Consider the following 26,247-nt stretch of genomic DNA (forward strand, 5'->3'; position numbering starts at 1 on the left):
ATATTTCCCCCTTAATATATACATATACACTATATATATATATATATATATATATATATATATATATATATATATATTTTTTTTATTGCAAAGTATTTCTGCATCATGGAAGTATCTATTGTACTGCCTTAATACTGATTTAAATAAAAATAATAATTGTATTAAAGCTTTCTTGTCACAGTTGGGTTGACTGTGCATCCCCTGACTGTCTGTCTGTCTTGTATGAGTGTCATGTCAGTGTGTGCCATGTCTGTGTGTGTCGGTGTTTTCCCTCATGTGTTTCAGGTGCTGCCGGTGGGTAATTGTTGTTTCTGTGGGAACGCTGAGTGCCAGCTCATTGATGATCTGCATTTCCATGGGAACACTGATTGCCTAGCTCATCAGAAGACCAACAGCACCTGTCCCTCATTAATTACCTCTCCATATAAGCTCTCCTTGTGTTGAGTCCGGTGTCAAATCGTTTGTTATTGTATTGTGGTGTTGTTTCGTCTCCAGTCGGTCTTGTCCTGTTCCTGTGATTACTTTGGAGGGTTTCTGATTTTTGAGTTTATTATTCTGTTTCTGTTTTTCCCCCTCGCAGGTGTTTTGGTTTGTATTTTTGTTCTTTGTAAATAAAGCCCACATTCTTGGCTCTCTGCATTTGGGTCCTGCCTCTATTAATATGATGGTTCTTTACTGTAATATAGTAAATAATTACTGTTTTACTGCAACAGCAATTTGATTAGAATCACCATTGAGAATAATAGGATTTTTTAAAGAAACTCACAAATAAAACATCTGGATGTAATGCTGTATGAAAATTTGAGGGGAAATGTGCTTGGAAATAGTTTATTTTCTTTATGAAAAATATATGTATATATATTTTCTTATGTCGAGGTGAAATGCATCATGAACGTGTTTTTGTGAGATTGACTCTTCACAAATATTTGCATACTTTATCGCTCTGTGATTGGCTTATCATTTGACGCCCATTAATGCAGTGTAGCAGGCAGCTTGCTAGGTATAGAAACACATCCTATATGGATACACATAAAGAGAGAAAAAGAAAAAGACTCACTCTTGTTGTAGCATGTACTCAGCACTCCCTTGTCTGCGGGGCTGGCACTGATGTGCCATATCTCACCAGCATCATGCAGCAGTACACTCTTATTAATCATATTATTTTCATCATCAAAGTCAATGATGTGAATCTGTGGAGGAGAGAACACAGCACTGAGGAGAGACTCCTGACTGCAGTTCAAAGAGATCTGACTCCCACATATTTACTTTAATATGACAGTAAATGAAATTTCATACGCTTTTAAACATCAAAAACCCCTGACACTGATTTCCAAAGCATATATTTCAAACTTTCAATTGAAGTTCTTTCGAACTTCTGTTAGTTAAGAAAAGCATTACACGTTTGAAAAGGCAGTTGGCAAGTTATTATTGGTTGTACTCAAACATTAGTGGAACCTGTCCATAGTTCAAGTGATGAACTCCACCTGTGGTTCCTAGGACACCTATGTGAATCTGATGGGGACTGCCTTCTTACATCCATTAAAAATTACCTTAAAATGAAAAGTAATTGCAATGTTGCAAGGTTGGTTTAATAGAACGTATCTTGAATACCTTATTTAGATTAAAAGTATGTTGAAAAATCTTTTTGCCCGATATTTCAACTTGTACTTTTTTAATGTAAGAGGATTTTTTTAAGTGTCACAGTAGTTACTAGGGTAACCATCAAGACATGCTTGATTCAGAAAATTTATAAAATAAAAAACAATAAAAACCTACAGTAAAAGATTGCATGATTAAAAAAAAAAAAAACAAACAAAAAAAAAAAAACTAAAATACATTTAATTCAATGACAGTAAACAGTTAGTCTATATGTGTAAGTTTTACCATGAACACATTTTGGGAATCTCTCATGAATAACATTAAAACTACACAAAAAGTCTTACATTTTTACATTGTCATTAAAAACTGCTTCAAATTAGTTTTTCTAACTAATTCCAAGATGTCTATTTTTTCTTGTTATACTGGCAGATTTTTTTTTTTTTTAAATGTAAGCATAAAGATCACTTCTTATTTTCTACATTATTACATCTTAGATTTTTAAGTTAAACCAGCTTCAAATGATTTTGTTTTAACTTCAAGAAGTCAATTATTCTGAATTTATAAATCTGTGTACATTAATTGAGACATCTTACCAACACTGTAAAAAAATATTCAGTTAAATTTATGGTTAAATACTGGCAGCTGTGGTTGCCAGAAATTTACTGTAAAAAATAAGATGTCCATGTTTTAGGCTTTACGAGATGTCATTTTGAAGCCTGTATATTTTATGGTTCACTACCATTTATATTATTAAATTAAATAAACTTAATATACTAACCTTCTGGAACTACTGAATAAAAGTCTGCTTTTCATTTTAGAATGTTTTGTTAATCACTGTAGTAACTAAAAAAGGTCACATGATGACTAAAGTTCATCAAGAGTGACCTTTCCAGGAGCAAAAATTAATACAGTGCAGAGTGTTACTAACACCATCAGGGTACCACATGACACAAAAATAATGCAATTAACATTGACTCCATAAAATATAACACAGAACACCCCAGTGTACATAACTGAATTTTAAAATAAAGAAGAAACAAAACTATTCCCATAAAATAAAATGAAATGTGATGTTTCATGCAGGGACTCTGGAACACCAGATATGGTTTTTCACCGTAATTTTAATAATAGTTTACCATAAAAAAGTACATGTATTCTCTAGTTAAACATAATATACATTTTTACCATTAATTATACGGTAAAATTATACTTTTTCATCTAAACATTTTTTTGCTTCATATTTTACCGCAGAATTACATGCATTGTCTTTTTAAATATATTATAATTTTTACAGTATATGTTAAGGTAACCACCCGTTAACCAATTCACATTTATTTCTTTATTTTTTACAATCTTACTGTTAAAATTATGAAAATGTTTTTACACTGAAGTGTATTTTGTCTTATTCCATTGGCATTGTTTTCTCTTGTTTTAAGCACACTCAAAAAAATATTTAGCCTATTTTTAAGATTTACACATTTTAATTTCATAAACTTCCATTAAATTGAATTGTTTAATCTTAAACAAAATGACATTTATAAAACTTAAAATATTTTTTATTTTATTTTTTTTAAAGATTATTCTGAAATTGAAATGCGTAAATTGAGTGCATAAAGTTCATTTTGAATGCCCTAAGTTTTTTTTTTTTTTTTTTTTTTTGCAGTGTAGTCAGGAATACATGCTATTAGATAGAAAACTGTCATTGTTACATTTTAATTTATTTTTATAACATTGTTATTTTTTTATTCATTTTTTTATGTGTATCCTATGACACAACTGGTGTTCCATATTATTCCCCACATATAATCATTATTTTAGGAAATTAATGGCATATCAACTAACTGTACCCAAAAATAGCCCAAGAGGCAAGTCTTGCTGGCCACTTGTGTATCTGTATGCCGTGTGTATGCATGTGCTCATTAGAGAGAGAGGGAGCGAGAGCGCATGCATACATGAGGGCAACTTTGTCATTCAGGCTGCTGAAAGTTGGAGAGGAAGCTATTAACCTTGGGTTGCACCACATTGGAGGAGAATTATTAGGCAACGTTATAACTTTATGGAGGGAAGCAATACAAATAAATTCCGATGGCTGGACAGGATAATTGGAGGCACTAGAAAGTTCTGTAATGAGCGTGGGGGGGAAGAGAGTCACTCGTGATTTATCAGCCTCTCGTTTACATGCAGAGTGACTCATCACATGGACCTCTTCTCTTGCCGTAGTCATTACGTGAAGGTGGGTGTGACACTCTCAGTCAGTTAAAAGGGCAAGTAAGGAAGCGGGAACTAGCTTACACACTTTGGGGTGATTTATTTTGCTGCTTTTCTCACAAAACTCAACATAAAGTCCTTATTAAAAGGTTCCATATAAACAAAGAAACGCTGCCATCCACAGCGTTTAACAGCTTCTAGTCTCTCTCTTCATTGCGGCTCCGCTACTCTTTTATCTCCCTCCAGCTTTCACTGTTAATACAAAACAGCTGTCAGAGATCATTTTCCCCAGGTGTCAATCCTTACCGTTCCCTCTCTCCCGGCTTCACTTTCCACAGATGTCACTCAGCCACGCCCATCTATCCACAGTGGGGTCATGGGCTCAGGTAGAGAATGGATTAGCCTCCACTTTTGTTTTTGTGTCGTCAAGCTCTTAAATTCAGAGGACGCCAATGAGCGTCAATCAGGGATGAAGTATGTCTATCGTATAAGTCGCACTGTAATGACACACACAGGCCACTGTAATGACAGAGCTTAGTAGGTGTGGCTCCCAGGAGCTCGAGGGGTGAAGGGAATTGTTTGCCGTACTAAAAGCACAGAAAGCCAAGGGCGGGATTGTGAAGTAGAGCCACAATTTTCAAATAGGGGGGCGCCAGAGAATGTCAGGGAAAAACCTGTCCTGTGCACTCGCAAATCCATCATAACGCCAAAAAGCTCTGAGGTGATAGTATCTTGTAATAAACAAAGAAATAGATATCCTGTGATAGTAAACGTATATACAGTAGATATGATATAATAAAAATATAATTTATGGAAGTGCAAAAAAAAGACACTATTACATGCCTCGGCTCTCTAGAGACCCTATACACTTTTGGTACTTAAACCATTATAGAAAATTTTATTTTATTTTATTTATTTTTTCTGCAATTTTGGCATATTTTTTTTTCCATGTTACACTATTTATAAGAGAGAGAGATCAAGGAATATTAAAGATGTGTGGGCACAACTCCAAAAAATGGATGAGGTACTGGGGGTGGAATGAGGTCTTGGGTCACTAAAGGACCCGAGTATACGTTTAAGTGTTAAAATAAAATAAAAATCTCGGTTAATAACAAGTTAATATTTATCAATTAACACTGAAATTGTTTTTGCACGTAATTACAAAAACAACCAAATTTTTTGTGCAAAATACAGAAAAAAAAATAAAAATAAAATAAATCTTAATTATTGCACATTTTAATAATGATACTATTAAAAAAGTCCACTTTAAAAAGCTTTTAGCAATTTTATGTTTTGCCCTGTATGATTAGTAATGTGATGCAGGCAGGGTTGGGAGGGTTACTTCTAAAATGTATTCCACTACAGATTACAGAATACATGCTGTAAAATGTAATTTGTAATGTATTCTGTTAGATTACTCTTGGTCAGTAACGTAATCTAAATACTTTGGATTACTTCTTCAGCACTGGCAGTTTTTTTTTTTTTTTTTTTAATCACTTGTTTTGACTATAAACAAGTTAATAACAAGAAAGAGAGAGAGAGAGGGAAAAAAAACATCTGCAAGTACAGTAAGACAACATACACATATCTTAAAAATATATTTTCTGAAGAAAAAAAAAAAGCCTAAATATCTCATGCAAAGTAAATGTATCTTGTTTTAACAAATGTTTTTAGTTATTTATTTTTTACAGGAAAACAATTCGAAAATTCTAATCAAGAATACGATTTTTGCCCTAATATCAAAGGTCTTACTAGAGAAAAAAATAAATAAAAACATCGAACATGGATTTTCTTGATTAAAAAAAAAAAACAATTTAATCGTGACTCGTAACGTGCATGTAAAAGGGCATTTTAGCCTAGAATAAAGCTAAATGCTCACATGACAATTTACACAAGGTTAACTATTTCTGCTCCTCCAAACTTACTTCAAAACCCCACAGAGTGTACACAACAACATATTTTTCCTCAATGACGTCATATCCACCTTTGCACTCATACCAGTGTGAGAGCGCCCTCTTTCTGCTCATATGAATGTAACACATCATAAGAAAGTGTTTCACCGCTGTTCAAATGCACTTTGGATCGCATCATTTATATGTATAAATGTTTTCCATCTGAAAGGACTAAATATTAAATGAAACAAATGACAATAAAATGCAAAGTAATCTCTTCAGTAATCAAAATACTTTTTGAATGTAACTGTATTCTAATTACCAATGAATTAAATTGTAACTGTAGTGGAACACAGTTACTTATATTTTGTATTTTAAATACGTAATCCCGTTACATGTATTCTGTTACTCCCCAACCGTGAATGCAGGGTATGAATAAACAGACTCTCTGAAAAAAAGTAGGTAGCCTAATAATATGAATTGAAATACTTTTAAAAGGAATATTGTTTTTCTGCAGCTGACCTTGGTCAATTTTGGATTAAGCATGATTCAGCTAAACACATTATTCTATATTTTAGAAGACCAAATGTAAAAGGAAATGCTGTTGAGGTCTCTACATAGCACAGCATTGCCATTTACAATCAAAAGTGTTTGAATGTAGCACCTTTTTTTAATACAATAAAAAAGCAAAAAAGAACAATTCTGAAAGTAATACTTCAAAAGTACATAACCTCATGTACTTTTCATTAGTGTGACTCATCAGTAGCAGTACATATTTAAAAACTACTAAATTAGGGTAAAACGTAGCTAAGCACCCTTCCGTCTTTCAAGCTGGTGTTATTTGGCTTTTCTAAAAATCTCATTAATGAAAAGTTCTTCTGGAAACAGTGACTGCTATATTAGCATATAAGACTGAAAGAGCTGATATCTAAACACAGGATTAGATATAATGGACTGAAGCACATACACTCAGTGATCAGATCTGAGAAAGATCACAGCCCTAACCCAAACCCACTACAGTCCTGCAACATGTGTACATTAACATTAGTGCTGCAGTGATTACAGTAAACCCAGCAAACATACGTTTTTTTTTGTTTGTTTTTTTTTCCTTCCCTTTTCGGAATGCCCAATTCCCAATGTGCTCTAAGTCCTCGTGGTGGCGTAGTGACTTGCCGCAATCCGGGTGGCGGAGGACGAATCACAGTTGCCTCCACGTCTGAGACCGTCAATCCGCGCATCTTATCACGTGGCTTGTTGAGCACGTTACCGCTGAGACATAGCGTGTGTGAAGGCTTCACACTATTCTCCATGGCATCCACGCACAACTCACCACGCGCCCCACCGAGAGCGAACCACATTATAGTGACCATGAGGAGGTTACCCCATGTGACTCTACCCTCCCTAGCAACCGGGCCAATTTGGTTGCTTAGGAGACCTGGCTGGAGTCACTCAGCACGCCCTGGATTCGAACTTGCAACTCCAGCTTTGGTAGTCAGCGTCTTTACTTGCTGAACTATCCAGGCCCCCAAACATAAGGTTTCTTGATAAATCTAACCAGACACACTGATCCGAGACATCTCGGCCTGTTCTATATATACAATCCAGTGTCCATTCATTCAGTCACTCACCTGGTTATCAAATTTCAGTGACTGTGTGCCCACTAGAAACCTGATGGCATCAGTCTCAGCGGTCTGAGCGGTCAGAGCCCGTGCCTGAAAAACACCACAGATGATGCATAGTCAACATACAATAGAACTGAATACATACATGAAGATACACAATGCCAGTGTTTCACAACCTATTGAGCTGCCTGTTTGGAGCTGTAGGTCAGCAGTAAAAGTCAGCTCACTAAGATGGTCAAAAATGCTGCTGTAAAAGGTAGGCTGCTCATTTAAATACCCTTAAATTATATTTAGATGCCCCAAATTACTGTTTAAGTAGGAAGAGGAATAAATGTTCAAAACGGCTGTCTAGGTACAGCTGTAAGCAGCTCACAAAAACAGCAAATATTACATATTCTTTAAAGTACCCTGAAGTAACATGTACATACCATATTGTAATCATATATCAAATGTGATACCATACTAATACTTTGTTACATATTTGAAAGCTTTCTCTCAATTTGTCGTGTTTAATTGAAAACTATGTTATCATCATCTGATATCATAGCTTTAAACATTACTAACTGAAACACGAGTACTTGTGTAAAAGCCCATCTAGAAATATATAATACCATAGTGTGTGCGTGAATGAAAATGTAAATGTACCTGAAACTCCAGGCCATAAATAACCGGTGCATCATCCTCCATTTTCATACATTAATTAATTTGTCTTTACATTCAGAGGAAAAAAAACATTCTCCAATTTATCGATTACAAATGACGTGTACAACAGTTCCGCGAGAGTGAAATCAGACTTACGCAAACAGCGCGCGAATCTGGCGTAACACCCATAACTGTGAACTCGTGTTGTGGGTTTTGTGAACGTAACTGTTTTTCGAGAATATAAACCTCTTCCGTTCCAAAGACGTTTGACACCTCTCGTACACCGTACGGCTTCCTTCCTGACGTCAGTGCGCATGCGTGTGTTTACACTTCTGTCATTCCTGCGTCTATTTCACTAAAGGTAAAAGTGTATTTTTATTCCTATATAAACCCATATAATCCTCTGAGTAAATAAGTGTTAATTCAATAGTTATAGTATTTTTATTTTTTTATTTATCTAAATATCTTGTTAATGAGCTCTCCGGACATGTATCTTCTGATTGTCGATAATAAAATAGGTGCATTTTAGTCATATCCTTTTGAATTTATCATCCAGAGTGTTTTGATTTGTATAATTGTTAATGCAATGATTGAAAGGATTGACGTGGCAATCTTTGCTAATTAAATCAATGTGGTTTATCGATATTTATGACTAAAACATGATGAATATTCATGTTAAATTGACTTTTCATTGTATAAATATAAATTTACATTGTTAAAGTTGTTGATTGGTTGATAGATTGATTGATTGTGTCGAGTCAATGCTTATTTTTTATCTATTTATATTTCTCTATTAATCGTGAGTGTTTTGGTCTGCAGGAATCAGGAATGTAATTTTCATTCATGAATTAAGAGATTTATGTGACATTTAAGCTTAACCCAAGAGGATGGATGATATACACATTAAATCTTCACATTAAATATGTTGTTATATTGCATAAATCTATCGTTATTCTTACATCAATGCCATAAGTTACATTTATTGTGTATATAAACTTATCTATCAAATGCACAACAATACAGCATGCTACAGGCAATTAAATATAAAATATACACTGGCGGCCAAAAGTTTGGAATAATGTACAGATTTTGCTGTTTTGGAAGGAAATTGGTATTTTAATTCACCAAAGTGGCATTCAACTGATCACAAAGTATAGTCAGGACATTACTGATGTAAAAAAACAGCACCATCACTATTTGAAAAAAGTCATTTTTGATCAAATCTAGACAGGCCCCATTTCCAGCAGCCATCACTCCAACACCTTATCCTTGAGTAATCATGATAAATTGATCATTTGGTACTAGAAAATCACTTGCCATTATATCAAACACAATTGAAAGCTATTTGGTTTGTTTAATAAACTTAACATTGTCTTTGTGTTTATTTTTGAGTTGCCACAGTATGCAATAGACTGGCATGTCTGAAGATCAATATTAGGTCAAAAATGACAAAAAAGAAACAGCTTTCTCTAGAAACTCGTCAGTCAGTCATTGTTTTGAGGAATGAAGGCTATACAATGCTTGAAATTGCCCCAAAAAACTGAAGATTACATACAGAGGTGTACACTACAGTCTTCAAAGACAAAGGACAACTGGCTCTAACAAGGACAGAAAGAGATGTGGAAGGCCAGATGTACAACTAAACAAGAGGATAATTACATCAGAGTCTCTAGTTTGAGAAATAGACACCTCACATGTCCTCAGCTGACAGCTTCATTGAATTCTACCCGCTCAACACCAGTTTCATGTACAACAGTAAAGAGAAGACTCAGGGGTGCAATACCAATTTCTTTCCATAAGAGCAAAATCTGTACATTATTCCAAACTTTTGGCCACCAGTGTATATAAATGTGTAGGCCCTATATAAAAAAATGTATATCAGCTATGGCTGTTAGAAGGTTTGTGATAAGTAATCAATACAATAGAAAAATAAATTAATAATCAAAATAGTTGACAACATATGTTGTCATCAGTTAGTTGAGTATGTGCTCTTACATTAAAACATTCAAATTGATTTATTTATATATTTATTTTGCTCATTATGTATAGCATATGTACAGCGCCAGAGAAACTTTTGGACATACTTTGACTGAATTTATGTTTTTATTGATCATGAAGATGTGGCTTCTTTATCTGATTAATGGATTGTTAAAAAAATAATTAGCAGATTAATCAATGATCAAATTATCAGTCAGAGTGGTTGTTTAAAGTGATTGCACTTTGATTTATTGATCTTGAATCACAGGGAACTTTCAGGCTGGAGTAATGGACAGCAGTGAAGCTCCAGCTAAGAGGCCTGTTACTCTCGATATAGAGGGAACAGGTGAGTCTGAGATGCTTGAATCCCCTGCCCTTCCCCAGTCTGATCTCTCAGGCCAGTCTCAACCTACAATCGCCCCCTTCCAAGAGGAGAGCATCGACCTGGACCCTGAAGTGTTTGCTTCACCGCAGAATGACAGTGCTAACTCCGAGGGCTTCATAGACAAGCTGTACGACCAGATGATGGAGAGTGTGATGATTTCAGATTCACCCAACAGCGAGGAGGAGGACGTTGTTCCCATTGACACACTGTTGGGGCAGAATGAAGTTGAGGAGAATGAAGTTGAGGAGAACTTGGAGTCAAGAGAGGAGGAAGAGGGGAAGACTGACAATGCCACCTGTGTTAGTGCTGCTAAACCCGAGGAGGCATCTGCACTTTTATATAAAGATGAAAAAGAAGAGGAAAAGAATATGGAGGCTCATCAGACAGATGAAGGGGAAAATGTTGCCCATACTGCCCCAGACACCCCCAGTCCTGAGAGTCCCAAAACTCAGGATACACCACTCGAGGTGGGTACAGGTACGACCCCCAAAGAGGAGCCCATCCCAGTTTGTACTATCTTCAGCCAGGGTGTGCCACCCAAAACACAAGCCCTGATACCCGACGGCTTCCAGCCCACCTTGATCAAGTCTCCAAGCTTTACCATCGGCAACACAGAAACCCCCAACAAACTCATCCCTCAAGTGTGCCAGCCCAGTCCTAGCTTAAGTAAGTTCTTTACGGATAGCAGCGCGGTTAATCCCGCTTCGGATTTCTTCGATTCTTTCACAACCTCTACGTCTTTCATATCAATCAGCAACCCAAATGCAGAATCGCCCAAGGCGGCGATCCCTTCAGAATCACAGCTCTTGTCTGGCGCCAGCAGTGCGCCCACCCCTGGAGCCCTGGAAGCTGTTCCTGCCAGCACATACTTCAGCCCAGTTCCGAAGCCTCAAGCGAGTCCTGTGGATACTACGGCGTCTATGAGCAAGCTCCAGGCTGTGTTCTCAAGTGGTGACGACCCCTTTGCAAGCGCTCTGAGCACCAGTGAGGTGGATAAGCGTTATGATGCCTGGCTTCCCTCGGAGGAGACCAGGAGAGTGCTGATATCAGTGGCCACACAGCAGGTTAACCCGGTGCATATCGAGAGAGAGCAGCTGGCCATGCCTGGACTCAAATTTGATAACTTGCAGGTCAGTTCAATTTTGTCAGGAGGAGTTCAATTTTTTTTCAGATATGTTAAGTTGCAATAAATGACTGTATATATTAGAGCTGTAAATCGATTAAAACTAATTAATTGCACTTTTAAAGAAAAGGAAGAACGAATCGAAATTTATTTTTGTGGTAATCAACATTATGCCACAAATGCTTTCGATTGAGCTTAACTTGTATTGAACACGGAACATTCCTTTATAGGGATAGTTCACCCAAAAAGGAAAATTCTTTCATCATTTACTCACCCTCATGCCATCCCAGATATGAATGACTTTCTTTCTTCTGGAACATAAACAAAGACTTTTAGACGAATATTTTAACTTTGTAGGTCCTCACAATGCAAGTGAATCGGGTCCCAAATATTGAAGCCCCAAAAGCATAAATGTAATCCATTTGATGCCAGTGGTTAAATCCATATCTTCAGAAGCGATATGGTAGCTGTGGGAGAGAAACAGATAAATATTTAAGTCCTTTTTTTTACTATAAATCTCCACTTTCACTTTCACGTTCTTCTTTTGTTTATGGCGATTCACATTCTTCATGCATATTGCCACCTTCTGGACAGGGAGGAGAATTTATAGTGAAAAAGACTTAAATATTGATCTATTTCTCACCCACATCTATCATATTGTTTTTGAAGATTCAGATTTAATCACTGGAGTTGTATGGATTACTTTTATGCTGCCTTTATGTGCTTTTTGGAGCTTCAATATTTTGGTACCCATTCTCTTGCATTGTATTGGTTTCATATGTTTTATCTAATGCAGTGATATTCAGACATTTCTTATTTAAGTGTCCAAATACTTTCTAGAGTTACTTTTGACAGTGTGGAACAAACTTAAGCTCTCTTAATAACAGGGCGACGCTGTGAAGGATCTGATGCAGCGCTTACTGGGTGACCAGGCAGCCATGAACAGACAGGTGCTCTCGGCCAGTTCAGTGGAGCAGAACTTCCTGGGTCTCAAACGGCTAATTGTGAGTTACATTTCATCTCTCATCTGCTCTAGAATTCTTCACGTACTTCAGACATGTGCCTTTCCCCCCAAATTTTGATCTGGCCTGCGTGATTGTTTGACACAGTTGCATTTTGTTTGACCACGCACCGTCAGTGCAACCAAAAGATATATTTTGAAATAATTGTTCCATGAATATCCAATGTTTTATATAAAAACAATTTGAAGCTAATTTTTCAAAACAATGGAAAAATCATAAAATGCTTACATTTTTTAAATTAATGAATTATCTGCGTTAAAGAGGGGTGTTAGTGTGTGTGTGTGTGTATGTGTGTGTGTGTGTGTTGTGTCGGGCAGAATGAAGTGCTAGCTGCGGTTCCCTAGAGGCCCAAAATGACTGCCTCACTGATCTGCCTCTGAGCACATTCATCAGATACACACAGACAGGCCTAAGATACACTGCCTGTCCTGCTGTGCCCATGTCCTTCACTGAAAGACCAAGGATAAACACTGTGTGTGTTTGTGTGTGTAAGAGCATGCATGTGTATCTCTAGCTTTAGTATGTAAGCATGACGAATGAAGTAGCTGTGCTAGTGGAACCATGAGCTCTGATGCCACAGATTTTGGATTTCACTTCTAAAAATCCAAAACATTTTCTTTTAGGGGTGGGTTCAGGGTCTGGGTTAAGGCTCTGGTACACTTCTTCGTTTTTCGCTCAGAGCTAGAAAGAAGGTCAAAACAGCTGAGCTTATGCTAAGGCTAGCATGCTATGCGTGGCCATAATATGCACCGTTACCATATGTTATTGTATTTTATGATGAATTTTGTGAAAAGAATCCACTTGAGATCATGAAAAAGGTTTTTAAAACTTGTTTTCGAGAGAAAGACATTAAAGGGGTCATGTCATGAGGAATCAAACTTTCCTTGATATTTTGACATTTAAGAGGTCATTCTACTATAAAAACATACTGTACATTTCAGAACTCAAAACTAAATTCCCAAAGCAGTAAAAGCATTTATTGAAACCAAGCTGCTCTACTTCCGTGACAACCCTACGCCATTTGGGGTACATTAATTCATGACCACCTCTACAGCGAAAAAACATTAACGCCAATTTAAAATCATTGCACCCTTGGCACCGCCCACTGGTGCTTCAGTTCGTAAACATAGAGAGAAGGACAAACAAAGCCTAGTGTGGCCTAACTATTCCTGAACACCAAAGGGGACCCATTTGGACTATTTTAAATTATTGTTGTATTTAAACGTGCACAGACAGACGTCTTTGACCGCTTGATACATATTTCGGGTCGCTTCTAAAAGACGTGGTGTCAAGTTACAACTCTGAAGAGGAGAAGCTATTCTCTGTCATTCAGCTGCTGCCTCTTGCTGTTTTGAGCACAAACGTTTCATGGACACGTTCTTTCGCCCATCTGCGCTATTTTTAATTGTTGGTGTATGAAAACATGCACTGGATGGACGTTTTTGACCGTTTCGATGCTGTTCTGGCGATTGTGCATTTCAGTCCAGGATGATACTGGAAACTGGATGTGGATGTGTCTTCAGCGTATTTCAGCATGGATTGCATGTTTTTTTCTGATCATATCAATGTGGATTGCTTGTGAACAGTCATAAAACGATTCAAGCCTTGCAAAGGAACTGTTATTGAAGGATGTGGCAGTTTAAAACACTTGGACTCTATGCAAAACAGTAAGTTAACGGTTGCATTCATAAATATTTCAAATGTCATGACTGTTTGATAGTTTATGGTGCTGACATCCTGTTTAAACCATGCACGGCATCCATTGACGTGACGCAACGGCTTGAGGCTGTCAACCTCGGGTGCGTCAACGCAAACTTTCTAAACTGTTTATTTATGTTGTAGTTCCAGCGTGTGCAGTGCAAAATTAAACGTGCATTGTTTGGTTGTGTTAAATAAATCAAAGTAATTCAAATTATTGTGCTCTGTTATTTATTCCATGTCATACACTCAGCACTTGTAAATTACATTGTCCCTTCCATTGGGAATGCACCTAGCTTTATAGAAACTCTTACTGCCCTCTACTGGACTAGATGACATCAATACTCATTACATCCCCTTTCCTTTAAATGTTAAGAAATAAGGAAAATCATCAAGATCATTTAACACACATCACCACACATACATAATTCCATAACGTAACAATGAGTAGACAAGAATTCAATATATTTGCAACAAGTAGAAAGCACAATTCATATACTAATATACTAATTTTATCACATCCAACCATGACAGATTATAATTCTTTTTTTTTTTTTTATTGTCCCTCTATCTACAAGTCCATTCTAAAAGGGGGTTTTCGAGCCCTAGTAGACCTGCGTAACACTGGAACTTCATTTAGTGGTTTAGATATAGAAGGTTCAGATGAGGTTCAGAGGACTGCTGTTCAAAAGACTGCGTTTCAGCAAATTGCATTTCAGGGGTTTGTACTTCATAAGTGTGCAATTCAGAATCTAATGATTCTGTGAAAGTCTTTTGAGTCTTAAGCAAACTCCGTCAATTTCTCCTTAGAATATGTCCATCTTCAGTCTGAACAATATATTTCCTGGGGTTTACCTCTTTTAAACTGCAGCTTTTTTCTTCCATGAAGCCGGCTCTTCAATTCTCACCACATCTCATTCTGCAAGAAGTTTCAGGCTCTGAGCTGCCTTATCATGGTACACTTTTTGCTTCCATTTCAAAAGCTGCATGTGTTTCCACGCCTGGCTCTTGTTTTTTATTTTAGATGCCACTTTTGGCAGCGTGTCATGCAGCTTTCGATTCATAAGTAGTTCAACAAAATATAATCCACAACCCAGAGGAGAAGAACGATAACTTAACTAGGTCAGATACGGATCGCCTTTTTCAAGAGTCTTTTTACAATTTGAACACCCTTCTGTGCCTTCCCATTAGCCTTCGGGTAAAGAGGACTCACAGTAGTGTGTTTAAAACCAAAATGTTCTGCAAAAAGAAGAAATTCTTGACTACTGTACTGTGGGCCATTATCACTTTGCACAGTCTGTAGTATTCCGTGTCTTGCAAACATGCTTTTCATGTAATGAATCACAATCAATTTCAGGATAATTTGAGTAGTAATCAATTACTAGCAACAATTCCTTACCATTCACATGAAAAAGATCATTTCCAACCTTTTGCCATGGCTCCACAGGTACATCAGATATCATCATAGGTTATTTGGGTTGCTTGTAATAGTGTCTGAGACAGGTATCATACTTACTGATAAATGCCTCAGTGTCGAGATTAATCCCAGGCCAATAAATGGCGTGCCTCGCTCTTCTTTTGCATTTTTCAATGCCCAAGTGCCCCTCATGTATTCGGTGAAGCATGTCCTGTCACATTGATCCTGGAATAAGAATTCTATTTTGTCTCAACAGCAATCCATTGACCACAATCAACTCTGCCCGAATGGGAAAATACTGTGGACACCTGCCTTTTGTCCATCCTTGCAGAGTATATCATTACCTTCTGCAGTACATCATCTTTAGCTGTTTCTTCTGCTATCAGTTTCAGCATCTCATCTGAGACTGGTAGAGATGCAGCAATCTTGCTTAAATGTCTTTCAACTTCCTTTGAGATGTCACAGACTGTGGAGGGTACAATGGGTCTAGACAAAGTGTCTGCAACAATAGATATTTACCAGGTGTATACAGTAAATTCATATCATACCTTTGCAGCTTCATCATCATACATTGGATTCAAGGTGACATATCATTCAGGTTCTTTTGGATAATAGAGATTTATGTTTTGTGATCTGTCTCTGCTGTTAAGGTAGGTAATCCATAGATATATCCATTAAATTTATTACAGCCGAACAACAAACCCAAGCTTTCTTTTTCAATTTGAGAGTAGCGTTTTTCTGTCTCTGTCATGAAGCGAGAAGCATATGCTATGGGTTTGCAATCATAACTATGGAGCTGAAGAAGCACAGCACCCAAACCATCCTTAGAGGCATCCGTCCAAATCTTAGCTTTAAGAGCTGGATAAAAAAAAATAAAAATAAGGAGTAGTAAGCATCTCCTTCAACATTTACCGTTCCTGATTATGTACAGCGGTCCACACAAAGTCTTTGTCCTTTTGTATTAACCTTCATAGATGTACTGTTTTAGCTGAAAATTAGGGACAAACTTGCCAAGGAAATTTACCATGCCCGGGGCACGTAACATCCCCTTCTTGTCAGTAGGTGAAGGCATATCATGGAGGGCCAGGGTACTGTAGATTGATCTGGCTCTACTCCAGTGAGGATCCCAACACAACAAGATCATCAATATATACACAAACTCCCTCTAAACCTTCAATAATTGTTTCCATGGTGCAATGAAAAATCTCTGGGGCTGACTTAATTCCAAATGGAAGCCTAAGAAAACAATATCTTCCAAAAGGTGTATTAAATGTACAGTATTTGCTACTCTCAGAATCCAATTTAATCTGCCAGAAACCATGAGAAGCATCTAATTTACTAAAAACTTGGCACCTGACATTTCACTAGTGATATCCTCACAAGTGGGAATCTGATAGTGCTCTCTTTTGATGTTCTCATTAAGGTCTTTGGGGTCTAATCACACTCTTAAGTCACCACTGGGTTTTTAACACAAGTAATGGAGTTCACCCAATCTGTAGGTAGTTCTTTCTGTTGTATAACTCCTAACTGTGTCATTCGATCCAGTTCATTTTTTAAACTGGCTCTCAGGGGTGCTGGTACTCGCTGGGGAGCATGTGCAACTGGCTTAGCATCTTCTTTCAATATCTGAAAATTGTTTCACAATGTCAGGTACTTCATCACAACCCATCTGTAGAGACACATTTTTCTCATTAATTTGATAGACACTCTTGACCAGCTTAAGTCCTTAACAAGCCCTGTCTCCTAAGAGATACTCATGTCCATTAGGAACTACAACAAACATCAGATTCTGAGTCTTTTCTTTTACTTGAACCTTCAGCCGACATACTCCATGTGTTTCAATTGGTTGTCAGTTGTAGGCTTTGAGTGAGACTATACGTCTTCGAATTAAAGGTCTCTCTTTTAACATTTTCACATCCTTGATGCTAATTAAGTTAGCCTTTGCCCAAGTATCCAATTTAAAAGGCACAATAGTCCCATTAACAACTAGAGGAGCAATCCACTTATCAAAATCTTCTACCTGTGCATATTTTACCTCTTGTTGTGACACCGTCTGAACAAAAATATATCACTCAATGTGTCACTGTCACCTGTGACATCCATTACATGCACTCTGTTCCAAAAAAAAGTTTTGTTTTTTTTTGTTTTTTTTTAAACACATTTTTGCATAATGATTTGGGCCTCTACAATTGGAGAATTTTTTAACAAAAGCTGGGCACTGTCTAGGTTTATGTTTGTCTCCACAGCATATACGAAAGCCTATGTCGGCGTTAGCTAGCTAGCCAGCTTTATCAATAGCTGTTAGCTAAATTTGGTGGATGATGACAGTAGCTGTTTATAAAATAGACTGTACATTATAAATATGTTGAAACAATTCAGTATTGATGTGATTGCATCACAACTGTCATTTTGATATATCGATGCCCTATTGTTTTATAATCATAGAGTGTATATATTTTCTGTATAACCAAGTTACGTTATACTAATGAATGGAGCTTTTTTCATCATCTTGAACATTGTCTAGCATTCATTTCATGTGTTATTGTAGGTTACCTTGCTGAATAATTACGGATTAACATTGCGTCAGTTACTGTGAATCAGAATACCAGACTTTTAGTATAAAGAGAAGATCGTTGAAATTATTTGAAAGTTACGAAGCAATGTAGCTTGCAATTCGTCAGCGTTAGCAGGCAAGATCAAGTTAGCTAATATTACACATATCAATCCTTATGGCACTATATTTCACATGCTTTGCAGTTATGTAAGCTTACCTGTCCAATAAGAAGAACGTCAATTCACGAATTGGCGAAGGTCCCTCCAGCAATCAAATGTCCTGCTGATGTTCACTCTAGTTTTCGCTCGACCACGATCACGTCCCCGCTTAGCCAGATGGGATTCAGTAAAATTATTGTTTATTTTTTTGGCTTACTCAGAGTTTGTGTAGGAGTCGGTGTTGTGCTGGGAGCCGGACGTTTGCTGGATTCCACCTCTAAGATAACGTTACCTAGTGTTGCAGTTTGTTGACCCTGTTGAATAGCGGAAGAGAAGCTACTGTCTGAGGCAAGGCTCTCGGGAGCACGCATAAACGTCACATCCTTTGGCTTTTCCCGGCGAAAGCGACACGCTCCCTTCGCATGAAAATCAGTCTACAGGCTTTAATAGGCAACCTAGGAAGTCCGGGAAGGGCTCATTTTTTAAGTTGCGTTACAAGCCATTCACACATTGGCAAAAAATAAAAAGGCAAATATTACATGAAACATTTTACATATTGCACTTTTAAGCTAACAACATACAAACAATTATAATCTTTCATGTCTTTATCGAACACATCGCATTAAACATTTCACAGTGCTGTGGAAAAAGTAAGTGAATCCTGAATCATGATGCTCCCTACACCGTAACTCACCGTTGGGGTTTTCGTGTTAGTATGCGGTGCCCTTTTAACGCCGTATGTGGTGCTGCGTGTTATTCCCAAACAATTCAACCTTAGTTTCATCAGTCCACAAAACATTTTCCCAGTAGCATTGTGGAGTGTCAAGGTGGTCTTTGGCAAACTTCAGGTGTGCAGCAATGTTTTTGTTGGAAAGCAGCGGCTTCCGTCATGGTGTCCTGCCATGGACACCATGCCTGTTTAATGTTTTCCGTATGGTAGACTCATGAACAGAGATGTTAACCAGTTCCAATGATTCCTTCAAGTCTTTAGCTGTCACTGTAGGGTTCTTTTTTACCTCATTGAGCATTCTGCAGTGTGCCTTTTGAATCATCTTGGCTGGACTGCCACTTCTAGGGAGAGTAGCCACAGTACTAAATCTGTTCCATTTATAGACAAATTGTTTAACTGTGGACAGATGAATATCTAAGCTCTTCGAGATGACTTTGTAACCCTTTCCAGCTTTATGCAAAGCAAAAATTCTTGATCGTAGGTCTTCTGAGATCTCTTTTGCAAGGGATGGTCTACGTCAGCAGAAACTTCTTGTGTATAGCAAACTCAAAATGTTTGAATGCTTTTTATATGTCAAAGTAGCTCTAACCCACACCTCCAATATCGTTTCATTAATTGGATGCCAGGTGTGCCAACTCCTGACACTAATTAGCTTTTGTTGACATTAAAGCCTAGGGGTTTACATGCTTTTCCCAACCTACACTGTGAAGTTTTGAGTGATGTATTCAATATGTACAAGAACAATACTATAATTTGTGTGTTATTAGTTAAAACAGATTGTTTTGTTCATTATTGTAACCAGATTTTAAGACAAATTTATAATAAATGCAGGTCATTCCAAAGGGTTCACATACTTTCTCTTGCCACTGTATCTAGAAAGAATTTATTCATCTAATCTAATAGTCCTGTATGTTGTGCATTTTCCTGCTTGAGCTGCATGAATAGAAAGAGCTGGACACTGGCAAAATAAACCACTTTACTAATGTGTTAAATGAATTACCTCACTCAAACAGATCCTATTTCAACATGAGATTGATCACTGTATACACAATATACAGTATATGTACATAATATTACATCTTGCATCTGCATAGATGATGAAGACAATGAACAGGTGAACTTGAACTAAGTTACGTGCTAGTCAGAATGTGTAAATTGCGCTGTGAATATGCTGTTTCTGTAAAAATGTGCTACACACAATGAAATAACCTAAACTGGCCAAAACATGGAAAATGATTTAGTCTCTAAAGCATGAAGAATTCAGAATAGCACAATAACTTCTAAAAAGTAGCTAATAATTCAGTATATTCATTATATGCTTTTATTTCAGGAGCTCACCTTTTCACAATGGCAGTTATAATAATAATAATAATAATAATAATTCCTTACATTTATATAGTGCTTTTCTTGACATTCAAAGGGCTTTACATAGTATAGGGGGAATCTCCTCAACCACCACCAGTGTTCAGCGTCCACCTGGATGATATGACGGCGGCCATAGTGCGCCAGTACGCTCACCACACACCAGCTATTGATGGAGAGGAGAGTACAGTGATGCATCCAATTCAGGGATGAGGATTATTAGGAGGCCATGATTGATAAGGGCCAATGGGGGGAATTTGGCCAGGACACAAGGGTTACACCCCTACTCTTTACGAGAAGTGCCCTGGGATTTTTAATGATCACAGAGAGTCAGGATCTTGGTTTAATGTCTCATCCGAAAGATAGTGCCTTTTTACAGTATAGTGTTCCCATCACTATACTGGGGCGTTAGGACCCACACAGACCACAGGGTGAGCACCCCCTGCTGGCCTCCCTTGTACCTCTTCCAGTAGCAACCTTAGTTTTCCACAGGAGGTCTCCCATCCAGGTACTGGCCAGGCTCAACCCTGCTTAGCTATAGTGGGCAACTAGGCAAGAGTTGTAGGGTGATTTGGCTGCTGGGGTATATTTTGTTGTATCATTTATAAGTTTGATACATGTTTAAATTAATAAAGTTTTATGAATTTTTCTAAATGTTTGAATAATTGATTAAAGATTGGTCTTTTTTTTTTTGTTGTCATTTTGCATATTATCAACAACTAAAATAGTATTTTTGTTGACTAAAATTCAATCCCATTTTAGAGTAAAACTGACTATAAAAAAAGATATGACTATTGTATCAAACAAATCTAATTATCAAAATAATAATAACAACGATTCAGTATTAAATTATAATGATAATCTTGACTGGTCCCATGATAATAATTCAGTATTGTAATAAAATTGTATTTACTTCCAAAAAATAAATGAGTAAAGAATAAAAAAAGTTAAAACTGATTTAAGGGCTGTGGTAAAATTCAAAACTGAAATGAAAACAATAACATTACAATAAGAAATATTTTTAAAAAATCATTTAAACAACAAAAATGTGGTGAGGACATCTCACCGTAAATGTCACCAATGTTTGCATACACTGTGAACCGTGTTAGAATTACAACCCCGTTTTTTCTGCTACACTATTTAAGTGGAACCATAGAAGCACAATCTTCAAGCTGTTTTGTGATGCTACAGTTGAAGTCAGGAGTTTACATACACTTAGGTTTTTTTTTTTTTTACCAATCCACAGATTTCATATTAGCAAACTATAGATTTGGCAAGTTGTTTAGGACATCTACTTGGGCATGACATGAGTACGTTTTTCCAAAAATTGTTTACAGACAGATTGTTTCACTTTTAATTGACTATCACAACTCCAGTGGGTCAGAAGTTTACATACACTAAGTTAACTGTGCCTTTAAGAAGCTTGGAAAATGCCAGAAAATGATGTCAAGCATTTAGGCAATTAGCTAATTAGCTTCTGATAGGAGGTGTACTGAATTGGAGGTGTATCTGTGGATGTATATTAAGGCCTACCTTTAAAATCAGTGCCTCTTTGCTTGACATCATGGGAAAATCAAAAGAAATCAGCCAAGACCTCAGAAAAAAATTGTGGACCTCCACAAGTCTGGTTCATCTTTGGGAGCAATATCCAATGGCTGAAGGCACCATGTTCATCTGTACAAACAGTAGTACGCAAGTATAAACACCATGGGACCACACAGCTGTCATACCGCTCAGGATGGAGACGCATTCTGTCTCCTAGAGATGAACGTAGTTTGGTGCGAAAAATGCATATCATTCCCAGAACAACAGCAAAGGACCTTGTGAAGATGCTGAAGGAAACATGTAGACCAGTATCTATATCCACAGTAAAACGAGTCCAATATCAACATAACTTCTCAGCAAAGAAGAAGCCACTGCTCCAAAACTGCCATAAAAAAAAGCCAGACTACAGTTTGCAAGTGCACATGGGGACAAATATAGTACTTTTTGGAGAAATGTCCTCTGGTCTGATGAAACAAAAATGTAACTGTTTGGTCATAATGACCATTGTTATGTTTGGAGGAAAAAGGGTGAGGCTTGCAAGCCGAAGAACACCATCCCAACCGTGAAGCGTGGGGGTGGCAGCATCATGTTGTGGGGGTGCTTTGCTGCAGGAGGGACTGGTGCACTTCACAAAATAGATAGTATCATGAGGAAGGACAATTATGTGGATGTATTGAAGTAACATCTCAAGACATCAGCCAGGAAGTTAAAGCTTGGTCACAAATGAGTCTTCCAAATGGACAGTGACCCCAAGCATACCACCAAAGTTGTGGCAAAATGGCTTAAAGACAACAAAGTAAAGGTATTGGAATGGACAACACAAAGCACTGACCTCAATCCAATTTGTGGGCAGAACTGAAAAAGCATGTGCGAGCAAGGACGCCTACAAACCTGACTCAGTTACATCAGTTCTGTCTGGAGGAATGGGCCAAAATTCCAGCAACTTATTGTGAGAAGATTGTGTAAGGCTACCCAAAATGTTTGACCCAAGTTAAACAATTTAAAGGAAATGCTACCAAATACTAACAACGTGTATGTAAACTGACCCACTGGGAATGTGATGAAAGAATTAAAAGCTGAAATAAATAATTCTTTCTACTATTATTCTGACATTTCACATTCTTAAAATAAAGTACTGATCCTAACCACGGAATGTTTTCTACGATTAAATGTCAGGAATTGTGAAAAACTGAGTTTGAATGTATTTGGCTAAGGTGTATGTAAACTTCTGACTTCAACTGTATATTCAGGTCTGTACTGCAGCTGTCTCAAGTTCCTGTTAGTTTTGCAGTCTTTTGTTGTAGGGTTTTGCTTCAGGGTCAGGGTTTTGCCCACTGCAAGTGAATTTGGATTCAAGTCAAGTTTGGATTGTCTTGGCCAGTCAAGGACATTACACTTTTTGTCTTCAAACTCTCTGGAGCATTTGAGGTTTTGGCTGGCGCAGTCTTGTTTTTAAGGTAGTACTTCACACACCTTTCAGGCAGTGTTCTTGATCTGTTTGACAGTTGAAGAGGGGCTTTTCCACACAATTAATCATGGTCTGCCACAGTCTTTGGTGCAGCAGATTGTTTGTTATTGCTGAGCTTACCAATGCATTCTTGCTTTTTGATAATATCCACAATTTCTTTTCTAAGCAATCACCGTGCAACACCATGATGATTCTGATTGCAGCTGGTTCTGGCCTCCATGATAAGCAATGTAAAAACTACCGAAACGAGCAATCCAGACAGAAAACAACTTTTAAGTGTTAGTTGGATTAAAAATGAGTTTAGCCTCAGTAACTATCAACGTAACTAACCTCAGGGCATCACTAACATCAACCATCGTAGGACTACACCACTGCTCTCCATGTAGAATAAAACAGCTTTTACAAATTTACTGATATGACTGGAGTCTTCATCTCATTTAAGTGGTCATGATGTAATGCATATGTTTAAACATTACAGTTAATTTCTTTAGAAGAAAAACTTTTTAAATGAGGAAAAAATTACCGAAATTATCTGCATTGTAGCAGCAACGTTGTATTGGCTTGTCCTTTATAATGTGTAAACAGAAACTCTGGTGTGTTTTGTGGGGGCATTTGGAGTGCCTAAATGTGCAGTACATCAGGAAGCACCCTCATTTCCCCTGCCATTGACTTCTGTTTTGTTGTATCTCAGTGGTGGCTGCTGCTTTTGCCCACCTCCTGCCTGTGCTTTTCGGCTTCATTTCTTCCTCTAATGAAGATTTAGAGCAACTGGGGTCTCTGACAGAAGAGAGAGAAAGAAATTTGTTACAGTGCAGCATCCCCTCTAAGGCTATACTCGCACTGCATGCCAAAATTCCCAATTCCAAATTTCTGCTCAAATCCATTTATTTGTAAGGTTGTTCACATGACCTTTTAAATTTGACCTATTTCAGACACTGATCTAAAAAGTTGGTGGCCCTAAACTGACCTGCATTTAGTGCAGGGCTCCAGACTAACATTTGAGAACCAAAGTTCACCTAGTTTGGTAGCACCGGTGGGGGGTCTGGGGCCAATAAAATGAAAATGTAAGAACAAACATAATACAGTAGTGTTATTATTGTATTGCACAAACAAGTGCAGTTGCAAATAATATTGCATATTGTTACCCATTGAAATGCACATTCCGTATGGCATCAGTTTTGAGTTGGGATGCAGTACATTTACTGATGAACTCATTATCATCTGTAAAAAGGACAGTGGACTGAAAAGCCTTCTTTCTAATTTATATGTGTGCATGAATCAGTGTTTTCCCCTGCTTTCTTTGTCAATGCTGTTTAGAGTTTCGGGCCGTTTAATTTGGTTTTAAACTAGTTTAATCACCAAAACATTTTGGGTTTTCATATGAGGTTTTCAACAGAGAATTATGTGCCGAATACACATGGGTTCCCAGTCACGTGACAAGCTTGTGGTTCTCGTAGCACTGTTAATAATGTTCTACGCTGTGCAGTTAAGAACGGTCCACAACCTAAAATATACACTTTATACATTAATATAAATCTAAACCTGAAAGCTTGATGTTGATTTAAAAAGTGCAGTCCATAGATTTGTGTAGTAATAAAGGTCACTAATGTGTAAAGTGAGTGCTTATAGTGCACTATAGTGCAAAGGCATCATTTATGGGTGGGACATGTTTATTTGTTTGCAGCACTTCTCACTCTGCAGCTCGAGCTCCTTTCCAGTTATAGCACAAAGCTAAATGCAAACAGATGTGTCGCCACTCATTATGTATATGTATATATATATATATATGTGTGGTGTGAAAAAGTGTTTGCCCCCTTCCTGATTTCTTATTTTTTTGCATGTTTGTCACACTTAAATGTTTCAGATCATCAAACAAGTTTAAATATTAGTCAAAGATAACACAAGTAAACACAAAATGCAGTTTTTAAATCAAGGTTGTTATTATTAAGGAAAAACAAAATCCAAACCTACATGGTCATATATATATATATATATATATATATATATATATATATATATATATATATATATATATATCCAGTAGTGTACAGATGCAATCTTTGTTTATTTAAAAAAAAAAAAAAAAAAAAAAAAAATTATTATATTAGGGCGGATTAGAACCCAGAATTCCTTGTACTAGAGGTGAAAACTTTACAGTGGGATTAATCAGTCATTCTGGCTCATTCCTTGCTGATCCATGTATTTATTCACTAACTAACAAAATCCCAGTACTGACAGTGTTAGATGTATGGATCAAGTTATCAAATAAACCATTTAAAATATTTATTGCAGCACTTGACTTGGTCATCAATAATGACTATTTATGCCCATGCTGTCACGCTATCTCCTGTGTGAGCAGCTGTTTGTTTAATGCGTTCATTTTCTCTCATGGTAAACAGAGCACTAAAAACTGGAGGGCGGCTGTGGATTTGACGGGCAGACTGCTGACAGCTCATGGTCAGGGCTACGGCAAAAGTGGACAGCCCACCAACCACACCACAGATTCCTTACAGGTGAGTGAAACAGCTGGGGCACATGGGAGATGTAGTCTCACGACATGGGAGGGAAGCATTGAGGGCACGTTTTAAAACCGACTGAATTTTTCAATTCAGTTAAGGTATTTTGTTTAGCGCTTTTCCCAATACATGTTGTTTCAAAGCGGCTTTGCAAAGAGTAGTGCTTTACAAACCTCACAGTGAGCAAGCCAAAGGCAACAGTGGCGCGGGAAAACTCCTCTAGATATTCAAGGGTGTACCGTGATTTATTCATCTGACAATGAAAATTCAATGCATTGATGATGGAATTTAATAATTAAACACTAAAGTATGAGAGGCTATAGGAGGAA

The 26,247-nt window shown here is 37.2% G+C and overlaps 2 protein-coding genes across 3 annotated transcripts in view; one reads left to right on the forward strand and one right to left on the reverse strand.

Moving 5' to 3' along the window:
* eipr1 (EARP complex and GARP complex interacting protein 1) overlaps positions 1-8,124 on the reverse strand; it is a 68,647-nt gene extending 60,523 nt beyond the window's left edge. The window contains exons 1-3 of the mRNA XM_051723249.1: positions 7,967-8,124; positions 7,328-7,411; positions 1,058-1,190 (exon numbers count right to left, since the gene is read on the reverse strand). Of these exons, the coding sequence (XP_051579209.1) occupies positions 1,058-1,190; positions 7,328-7,411; positions 7,967-8,014 (265 nt within the window). The 5' untranslated portion in view covers positions 8,015-8,124. The remainder of the gene's footprint in view (positions 1-1,057; positions 1,191-7,327; positions 7,412-7,966) is intronic.
* Positions 8,125-8,267: 143 nt separating this feature from the next.
* The window catches only part of trappc12 (trafficking protein particle complex subunit 12), a 43,360-nt gene continuing 25,380 nt past the window's right edge, over positions 8,268-26,247 (forward strand). The window contains exons 1-4 of one of the 2 annotated variants that reach the window (XM_051723195.1): positions 8,268-8,324; positions 10,209-11,455; positions 12,336-12,452; positions 25,802-25,915. In XM_051723195.1, coding sequence (XP_051579155.1) covers positions 10,229-11,455; positions 12,336-12,452; positions 25,802-25,915 — 1,458 coding nt within the window. In that variant the 5' untranslated portion in view covers positions 8,268-8,324; positions 10,209-10,228. Of the gene's footprint in view, positions 8,325-9,455; positions 9,738-10,208; positions 11,456-12,335; positions 12,453-25,801; positions 25,916-26,247 lie in introns of those variants that run through there. The other variant, XM_051723194.1, reaches the window with a different exon arrangement.

Source organism: Myxocyprinus asiaticus, chromosome 17 (assembly GCF_019703515.2).
Source record: "Myxocyprinus asiaticus isolate MX2 ecotype Aquarium Trade chromosome 17, UBuf_Myxa_2, whole genome shotgun sequence".
Classification (NCBI taxonomy): Eukaryota; Metazoa; Chordata; class Actinopteri; order Cypriniformes; family Catostomidae; genus Myxocyprinus; species Myxocyprinus asiaticus.